This window comes from Schistocerca piceifrons, chromosome 1 (assembly GCF_021461385.2).
Source record: "Schistocerca piceifrons isolate TAMUIC-IGC-003096 chromosome 1, iqSchPice1.1, whole genome shotgun sequence".
NCBI classification, from domain to species: Eukaryota; Metazoa; Arthropoda; class Insecta; order Orthoptera; family Acrididae; genus Schistocerca; species Schistocerca piceifrons.
Window position 1 is genome coordinate 1,116,579,238 of NC_060138.1, and position 10,415 is coordinate 1,116,589,652.

The following is a 10,415-nucleotide window of genomic DNA, read 5'->3' on the forward strand; positions in this document are numbered from 1 at the left end:
AATTACAAATAAATAATTATCCCTCACACTCACCGTTCACAAACGTAGCCATTATGGGCGCCGGCCGCGGTGGTCTAGCGGTTCTAGGAGCTCAGTCCGGAACCGCGGGACTGCTACGGTCGCAGGTTCGAATCCTGCCGTGGGCATGGATGTGTGTGATGTCCTTAGGTTAGTTAGGTTTAACTAGTTCTAAGTTCTAGGGGACTGATGACCTCAGATGTTAAGTCCCATAGTGCTCAGAGCCATTTGAACCATTATGGGCAAAAAAATGTTTGTAAGTTATTTTAAGTTAAATGTTATAAATAATTTCTGAGCTGTAAAAGCAAATATCCCGGCAACACATTATCCGATTGTAACAAACGATAAGTTTGTGGACACTCTCGTAGAACTGTAGCGGACTGTGGAAATAGATTTCCTGAAATTATTCATACATTTAAATGAGAGGCCGAAAAGTGCATTTTACGCAATTAAAAATAACTTTTCTTACTAAATAAATAGAGAAACATTACAAGTAGCGGCAGCAGTCTAAACTTCAGTTATATAGAAAATTATTTAATGTATAATTTAAACTGTTTGTTAATATTTACACTTACAAATCCGAAAACGGAGGAAAATCATAGGAAATATTGTTTATAAATAAACTATGGCAGATAGAAGAAAACTGATAACATTATATTTTTCGGAAAATTTTCCAAGTGATGTGATGAATCATAACTGTATATAAAGTTAAAATTAAGAATTTCAGCATTTTTCGTTTTCAGTAGTTCAAATTATTTCAGTGGTGCCTGAACGAGGTTTGCTAGGTGAACAGCGGGAATTTGGAGAGGAGGTAATATGTTCGGACGCCGATGGAGGTGGTCAGGCTGTGTTAGTCTGTGTTTCGAGAAAGTTTTGTCTGATGATCGGTGAAATAGGCGCTAGCTTGCGTGTGGGAATTATTCAGACTTCCCACTTTCGAACATAGAAATTTTTCGGCATCTGATGGATTTGTTACTTTTCGGGTTGGGTGTGACACAAGTCGCACTTATAACGTTTCAGAGTGTGGCTATTGTGAAATTTATAGTTTGAGATACTGTGGAAGTTCAACGGTTTTCTAAAGATAACTCACGCAATTAATCGTGGTTTATTCAGTCGCCCCCAAGATCTTAAGAAACTCGGTCAGGCTCTGAAATTAATTCATTGTGAACTGTGACTTTCGATTTTTCTATGTTCATATGGGAAAAATCTCGAATTTGTGAAACTTAAAAAAAAAACTATCGGTGCGTATGTGATCTCTGCCTAGTAAATACTGCCTGCATTTATACTAAATTGTGGAGCATTGGGTACACTGCGATGGATGTGTGTTGGTTCCCCATAGATGAAACGTAGCCAATAGATGAAACCAGTCCAGTCACGTTTACGGAGGCCCATTGTGAAGTGTTTGCACTGTGTAAAATTGGCTAAGTCTTTCCGTGCAGTAGCACGTGTGAGCTCAGAGCAGGTATAGGACTTCTGACCAGTTTAGAACTTTCACTTTCGGCGAGTTGACGAGAGACATTGCATTTTATTTCGTCACCCACACCACATGCACATTTCCATACAATCCATACGGTCGCAGCGCCCATCCTAGCCCCGTGGCCCCTTCCCCAAAAAAGAAAGAAAAACAAGCGGACCTACACGTTCAGTCCTCGTGAGCTGACGGTGATGAATGAGGAAGCGACTACCCACCTAGGTGGTGCCGAGTGGAGCGCAGCGGTGCGGCAGATGTGGTTGCCTCACCTTGATCATGGCCTTCAGCAGGTTGTAGCGCTGGAAGACGTTGCGGACGTTCTTGCTCTCGGTGTACTTGCTCATGAGCGTGATGAGCGAGCGCTTGGCCGTGTCGTACGAGTCCTCGAGGCGCACGCGCACCGCCCGGAGTCGCTCGTTCGTCTCGATCACCTCCTCCTTGGTCTGGCCGCCTGCAACACGACAGCAGCGAGCGTGCACCGTTATGAGGCAGTCGGACCAGGTTATTCATTCATCTATTAGTTGAAGCCATAACTGATACTAGACAAGAAGCAGTATTATCTGCAATGCTTTTTGTTTCATCTGTTACTATCGGCTATCCATCTTGAGCTGACTGCAATCTACACTACTGGCGATTAAAATTGCTACACCACGAAGATTACGTGCTACAGACGCGAAATTTAACCGACGGGAAAAAGATGCTGGGATATGCAAATGTTTAGCTTTTCAGAGCATTCACACAAGGTTGGCGCCGGTGGCGACACCTATAACGTGCTGACATGACGAAACTTTCCAACCGATTTCTCATACACAAAACAGCAGTTGACCGGCGTTGCCTGGTGAAACGTTATTGTGATGCCTCGTGTAAGGAGGAGAAATGCGTACCATCACATTTCCAACTTCGATAAATGTCGGATTGCGGTTTATCGTATCGCGACATTGCTCCTCGTGTTGGTCGAGATCCAATGACTGTTAGCAAAATATGGAATCGGTGGGTTCAGAAGGGTAATACGGAACGCCGTGCAGGATCCCAACGGCCTCGTATCACTAGCAGTCGAGATGACAGGCATCTTATCCGCATGGCTGTAACGGATCGTGCAGCCACGTCTCGATCCCTGAATCAACAGATCGGGACGTTCGCAAGACAACAACAGTCTGCACGAACAGTTCGACGACGTTTGCAGGCAGCGTGGACTATCAGCTCGGAGACCATGGCTGCGGTTACCCTTGACGCTGCATCACAGACAGGAGCGCCTGAGATGGTGTACATAATGACGAACCTGGGTGCACGAATGGCAAAACCTCATTTTTTCGGATGAATCCAGGTTCTTTTTACAGCATCATGATGGTCGCATCCGTGTTTGGTGACATCGCGGTGAAAGCACATTGGAAGCGTGCATTCTTCATTGCCATACTGGCGTATCACCTGGCGTGATGGTTTGGGGTGCCATTGGTTACACGTTCGGTCACCTCTTGTTCGCATTGACGGCACTTTGAACAGTGGACGTTACACTTCAGATATGCTACGACCCGTGGCTCTACCCTTCATTCGATCCCTGCGGAACCCCACATTTCAGCAGGATAATGCACGAGCGCATGTTGCAGGTCCTGTACGGGCCTTTCTGGATACAGAAAATGTTCGACTTCTGCCCTGGCCAGCACATTCTCCAGATCTCTCACCAACGTCTGGTCAATGGTGGCCGAGCAACTGGCTCGTCACAATACGCCAGTCACTACTCTTGTTGAACTGTGGCGTCGTGTTGAAGCTGCATGGGCAGCTGTACCTGTACACGTCATCCAAGCTCTGTTTGTCTCAATGCCCAGGGGTATCAAGGCCGTTATTACGGCCAGAGTTGGTTGTTCTGGGTACTGATTTCTCAGGATCTATGCACACAAATTGCGTGAAAATGTAATCACATGTCAGGTCTAGTATATTTGTCCAATGAACACCCGTTCATCATCTGCATTTCTTCTTGGTGTAGCAATTTTAATGGCCAGTAGTGTAATTAAAAAGAATCACACCAGTCGCGTTTCGCTTTTATTTACAAAGCATTTTCCGTGGTTGTTCTGTAAACTGTATACATACAGCTGTACATATTTTAATTGTTTTAGGTTAAAAACACCGTTTGGTCTGCAAGCTAGTTAGGGTGTTTCTTTTAAGAAAAGATAGACAGAGAACACAAAACAATTACACCCACCTGGAATAAGACTGGATAATAACACAATAACTCGGTTCGCATGTGCATACGATGTTGCTCTAATAAGTGACTTGCAGCTCATGACAAGCTGTCTCAGAAATATTGCAAACAAAGAACAGTTACAAATTAACAAGAAGAAAAGTAAGGTCATGGCACCCAATGATGGTACCTCACCGACAGTTAACGAATACACTTTTGAAGTAATATACACTTTTAAATATTTGGGAAGTATTTTTAGCCAACAGAATGCAATAGAAATTGGGAAATTGAGATTAACACAAGAATCGCAGCGGCAAATTGGGCATACACTGACCAGCCAGAGCATTAGGACCACCAACCTAATAGCCGCCGTGTCCGCCTTCGGCCCTGACAACAGCGCCGACGCGTCACGGCATGGAAGCAGTGACGCCTTGGTAGATCGCTGGAGGGAGCTGCACCACATCTGCACACTCAAGTCACCCCCGTAAATTCCGAGGAGGAGGGGGGGGGGCGATGAGCTCTGACAGATCTACTAGAGAGACTGCCTACACTACGCCTGTCCATCCTCTGCTGGAGTATTGCTGCCCAATGTGGCATCCTTACCAAAAATGATTAATGGGAGCCAAAGAAAAAGTTAAAAACGAAGAAATTCTAAATCACAAAATTAGTAAACGTTGCCGCTGCATATATTTCGTAAACCACATCAAATACTGACGAATCGATTCCACAGACCGAACGTGAGGAGAGGGGCTAGTGTAATTGGTTAATACAAACCATAAAAAAATGTACGGAAGTATGTTTTTTAACACAAACCTACGTTTTTTTAAGTAGAACCCCGTTAGTTTTGTTAGCACATCTGAACATATAAACAAATACGTAATCAGTGCCGTTTGTTGCACTGTAAAATGTTAATTATATCCGGAGATATTGTAACCTAAAGTTGACGCTTGAGTACCACTCCTCCGCTGTTCGATCGTGTGTATCTGAGAGCACCGAATTACGTAGGGATCCAAAGGGAACGGTGATGGACCTTAGGTACAGAAGAGACTGGAACAGCACATTACGTCCACATGGTAACACCTTTTTATTGGTCTTTTTCACTGACGCAGATGTACATTACCATGAGGGGTGAGGTACACGTACACACGTGGTTTCCGTTTTCAATTACGGAGTGGAATAGAGTGTGTTCAAAAATGGCTCTGAGCACTATGCGACTCAACTTCTGAGGTCATCAGTCGCCTAGAACTTAGAACTAAGTAAACCTAACTAACCTAAGGACATCACACACATCCATGCCCGAGGCAGGATTCGAACCTGCGACCGTAGCGGTCACGCGGTTCCAGACTGAAGCGCCTTTAACCGCACGGCCACACCGGCCGGCAATAGTGTGTGTCCCGACATGTCAGGCCAATAAATGTTCAATGTGGTGGCCATTATTTGCTGCATACAATTGCAATCTCTGGCGTAATGAATATCGTACACGCCGCAGTACATCTGGTGTAATGTCGCCGCAGGCTGCCACAATACGTTTCATATCCTCTGGGGTTTTAGGCACATCACGGTACACATTCTCCTTTAACGTAGCCCACAGAAACAAGTCCAGAGGTGTAAGATCTGGAGAACGGGCTGGCCAATTTATGCGTCCTCCACGTCCTATGAAACGCCCGTCGAACCTGTACCTCACCCCTCATGGTAATGTACATGTGCGTCAGTGAAAAAGACCAATAAAAAGGTGTTACCATGTGGACGTAATGTGCTGTTCCAGTCTCTTCTGTACCTAAGGTCCATCACCGTTCCCTTTGGATACCTACGTAATTCGGTGCTCTCCGATACACACGATCGAACAGCGGAGGAGTGGTACTCAAGCGTCAACTTTAGGTTACAATATCTCCGGATGTAATTAACATTTTACAATTACGTATTTGTTTATATGTTCAGATGTGCTAACAAAACTTACGGAGTTCCATTTAAAAAAACGTAGGTTTGTGTTAAAAAACATACTTCCGTGCATTTTTTAATGGTTTGTATAAACCAATTACACTAGCCCCTCTCCTCACGTTCGGTCTGTGGAATCGATTCGTCAGTATTTGATGTGGTTTACGATATATATATATTATATATATTCAAATATATATATATTCAAATAATTAGTACGGCCCGGTGAGGTCCAGACGTGAGCAAGTGTGCCGGGCTTACCCCAGTTCACTGCTACCAGTCCCACGTCATCGTAACGAATCTGTGAGTAGCATATAACAGATTGCACCATAATCTTAGAGTGAACTTAAAAATTAAAATAACTTTTCCACATTTTGTCAGTGTATGCTTAGGTACATTAACACCTTAAAGTCTGCATGTACTGTGCCTCAGATGACGTCAGAGTTGGGCAGACTTGAATGCATTTCCAGTGAGAGTGGGTCGCGTGGTTTAGGGCGGCATGTCACAGATTGCGCGGCCGCTCCCGCCGGAGGTTCTTAGCATAAGTTAGTTTAAGTAGTGTGTAAGTCTAGGGACCGATGACCTCAGCAGTTTGGTCCCTTAGGATTTCACACACACACACACACACACACACACACACACACACACACACACACATACACACACACCGACAGTAAAAGTGGAAAGTGAATTAGTGAGGACTGTATACCGTTTTGGATCGCTTAGATTTCATAGAAGTAGCTGTTTGTGTGCTGGCCGTAATGTTGACAAAACCGCTTGGCAAGTGGCCAGATTGTTTTCTACTTTGAACGTGGACTGTCAACTTTTGGTGGTTATAAGTCAGGACGATAGATCATTTTACTTTGAAGTTCCCTTGGAGGTCGCCTCTGATCCGTTAAGAGTACTGTTTCTGACGGGGATATTATTATTATTATTATTATTATTATTATTATTATTATTATTAGGGATACTTCTGTTTATAGTTAAAGTTCCTGATTCTGCCGAGCTGCCGAGTAAATAGCAAGTAGGAACATTTTATTTCAGTGAGCACAAAGTGGAATGTGGACTTGCAGACAGCAATTTACGATCAATATGTCCTCCATCGCTTTCTGGCTGAACACAAAAATAGTTTTCGGGCTCTTGTAAGCGGCGAAGGTACGTGTAAAGCACGCACAGACAATTTAAGTGTGTTTTATGCAATGAACAATCTTTGCCGTTTGCAGGCAAGTGCTCTATCGCAGGTGCTCTTCGCAATATACTTTCTTGCAGGAGTGCTAATCTTGCAAGATTCGCAGGAGATCTCAAGTGAAATGTGAAAGGTAGGAGATGACGTACTGGCGGAGTAAAGCTGTGAGGACGTGTCGTGAATCGTGCTTGGGTAGCACAGTCGATAGAGCACTTGCCCGCGAAAGGCAAAGGTCCCAGGTTCGAGTCCCAGTTTTAACCTGCCAGGAAGTTTCATATCAGCACAGACTCCGCTACAGTGTGAAACATTGATTTCGGTCTGAAATTGGTCGTCCGAACCGTCTACCGAGCATTTACGTGTGAATTGCAGAGTTGTGACGTAGGACGTAGACCAGGGGTAGGCAACCACAAAGCCTTGATGATCTACTATTCTGTACCAACATATCAAAGTGATCTACTTTTAAAAATTCAATTGCTACATTTTTAATTTTTTGATACCGGTACTGTAAAACAACTATTTAAAATAAAAGTTTTAAGTCTTCACTATTTATTCGAAACGTAATAATTTTATTACATAATATTCTCAAGTTTATTCTTACATTAATAACACAACAATTACTTTACATTTAATGTGAAACCTGAGTAGCTGTTTTGTCAACAATGTCCTTCATATTTGGTATATAACTTGTTACACTTAGTTGAATACAGGAGTCCAGATGTTCATCAGTCAACCTTGTTCTGTGTTCATTTTTAATAAAGTTCATATTTGAAAACAGTGATTCACACAGGTAGGTACAAGCTCAAATGGTTCAAATGGCTCTAAGCACTATGGGACTTAACATCTGAGGTCATCAGTCCCCTAGACTTAGAACTACTTAAACCTAACTAACCTAAGGACATCACACACATCCATGCCCGAGGCAGGATTCGAGCCTGCGACCGTAGCAGCAGCGCGGTTCTGGACTGAAGTGCTTAGAACCGCTCGTCCACAGCGGACGGCTAGGGTGAAGCAAACAAGGTCTTTATTCTAAGAGCAACATTAACTAAGATAAGGTATTTCTCCTGAGGAATTAGAGGCCAACAGGTTTGGGGTTCTGCAACACTTTTGAGGAGAAAATCATTTTAATGATATTATTTCAAGTTCAAGAGCTGCCCTATCTATGTCAAAAACTTTTGCAATGGAAGAAGACATATTCAATAGTTCAACGTTAGCCCAAGGGGAAGATACAAACTGGGTTACCACTGAAATCTTTTTCAAGTCTGAAAAGTGATCACGGAAATCATCCCTCAAATTGGAGATCATTATTGGATGACATTCACTATTGTAAGGTATCTCACTTTCTTCCATTTGTGTCTTCAGAGTTGGAAAATGTCTTAATTCACACCTCTTAAGGCAGCACTCCCACAAAAACAATTTTTCGGTAAAAGAATTTACTTCAGACATCATATCAGCAATATCTTGGTCATTTCCTTGAAATTTCAAATTCAGCTCATGAAGCTTTTTTGTTAGGACAATTAAGAAAGCAAAATTCATAAGCCAGAGAGGATCTTCAATACACGCTGACAGACTATTCTTATCTTGTTCTTGCAAAAACAGTTTGACAGCCGGTAAAAGCTTGTGGAAACGTTGCAGCACTTTTCCCTTGCTGAGCCAACGCACTTCAGTGTGGAGCAGTAAATCTTCATACTGTAGTTCTAGTTCATTCGCCAAATCTTTGAAAAGTCTTCTTTGAAGAGAACGAGATCTAATTTTGTTGACTATCTTTACACCAGTATTCATAGTTTCATTCAAATTTAAAAACTTTCCACACAGAGACCGCTGGTGTAAAATACAGTGATAAGTTAAAAACGGTGGAAAACTTTTATCTCTTTGGCACAGAACAATAAAACCACTTTTAGAACCTCTCAAGGCTGGGGCTCCATCTGTGGTAATGCTTACAAGCTTGTGGATAGGTATTTTCCCCGATGGAATTGCTCCATGGCAAAAAATATATCTTCTCCTCTTGTATGGCCTTTCAAAGGAATTAATTTCAAGAATTCTTCCTTGACAGTAAAGTTATTATTTATTTATTTATTGTTCCGTGGGACCAAATTAAGGAGAAGTCTCCATGGTCATGGAACGACTCAATACATGAAATTGTAACACGATATTAGAAACAGACAAAATGAAATATTAAGAAAACGTATTCAGGTGACAAGTCGTAAGTTTAAATAAAGAAAATCAACAATGTAACACTGGAATTTGCTTAATTTTTTAGCTCTTCCAGGAGCTCCTCGACAGAATAGAAGGAGTGAGCCATGAGGAAACTCTTCAGTTTAGACTTAAAAGAGTTTGGGCTACTGCTAAGATTTTTGAGTTCTTGTGGTAGCTTATTGAAAATGGATGCAGCAGAATACTACACTCCTTCCTGCGCAAGAGTCAAGGAAGTGCATTCCACATGCAGATTGGATTTCTGCCTCGTATTAACTGAGTGAGAGCTGCTAACTCTTGGGAATAGGCTAATATTGCTAACAACAAACGACATTAAAGAAAATATATACTGTGAGGGCAATGTCAGAATTCCCAGACTACTGAATAGGGGTCGACAACCATCCTTACAAAAACTGGCAACTGAGCAGTAGCTGTTGCATCAGTGGGCTCATCTAATTTGTAGGCAGTGTCACTATCCTACGCGGCGAAATAAGGTTCTGCCGAATGCGTTTAAAGAGTGTTCTTTTTATGTACTGCCGCAATCTCAGCCTGGACTGTGCGTTTGGACGGAGCGCGCGGCGGTACTGGGTGAGCACGTATTGGTGATCCAGAGGGGACGTCCCTCCCAGACACAGTGGCGACGGCTGGGATCACAGAAGCCCGCGGCCGTCTGTAGCGTGCGGTAGGCCGCGGATAATGGCACCGGTACGGTAATTAGGCGGGGGCGGCGGTTGGTGCACAGCTAAGCTGATTGCGGCCGCCACGCAGCCTCTATACCCGACCCCCATCCCCACTCCCACCCTCCCCCACCCCTCTCGTTTTTGGGGGATGGCGCGAGAGACAGCCTCCGGCTCGCTGGAGGATCAGCCGGCGTCTGGTCCGGTGTCCAGATTAGCGGACAGGCCTGGCGGAGTTGCGGTGACGGCCAAACACAGCAGCTGCGCTCGGGACCCGACCGGGACAGGTTTCGACGGCGAGTGTACGTCAGAGACGAGCGTGTCGTCCGGAGTGCCCCAGAGAAGTGTGATAGGACCGCGGATATTCTCTACATACACTGGTGTCCAGAATTTAAAGCAATAAACGGAAATTTTGCAAGGTTGTGTTTATTTTGCCACAAAATAGTATAAACACGTTATAGCAAAGTAGAAACAGTGTAAAAAATACAGAATATAAACAAATTCAACATGCGTAACGGTAGGCAAAAAAGTTCAAAGTTTTTTTCCAACGTAACGGATTTGCACACACATTTCGACATCTGGTTAATGTGCTCAGTACGGCGTGTGACCTACTCTGGCAGATATACAGGCCTTACAACTACGGGGCATGCTGTGAATGATGTCATCAGTCTCATGTTGAGGCAATAATGCCCATTCTTCCTGCTGAGCTGCTCGCGGTCTTGGTGGATGCTGACGTGATGCAAGCCGTCCCCCTAGTGCTTT

At 43.7% G+C, this 10,415-nt stretch overlaps 1 protein-coding gene across 1 annotated transcript in view; it reads right to left on the reverse strand.

Annotated features, from left to right (window-relative positions):
• LOC124778121 overlaps positions 1-9,764 on the reverse strand; it is a 76,112-nt gene extending 66,348 nt beyond the window's left edge. Inside the window, exons 1-2 of the mRNA XM_047253622.1 lie at positions 9,686-9,764; positions 1,759-1,940 (exon numbers count right to left, since the gene is read on the reverse strand). Coding sequence (XP_047109578.1) covers positions 1,759-1,940; positions 9,686-9,764 — 261 coding nt within the window. The remainder of the gene's footprint in view (positions 1-1,758; positions 1,941-9,685) is intronic.
• Between the last annotated feature and the right edge of the window lie 651 nt (positions 9,765-10,415).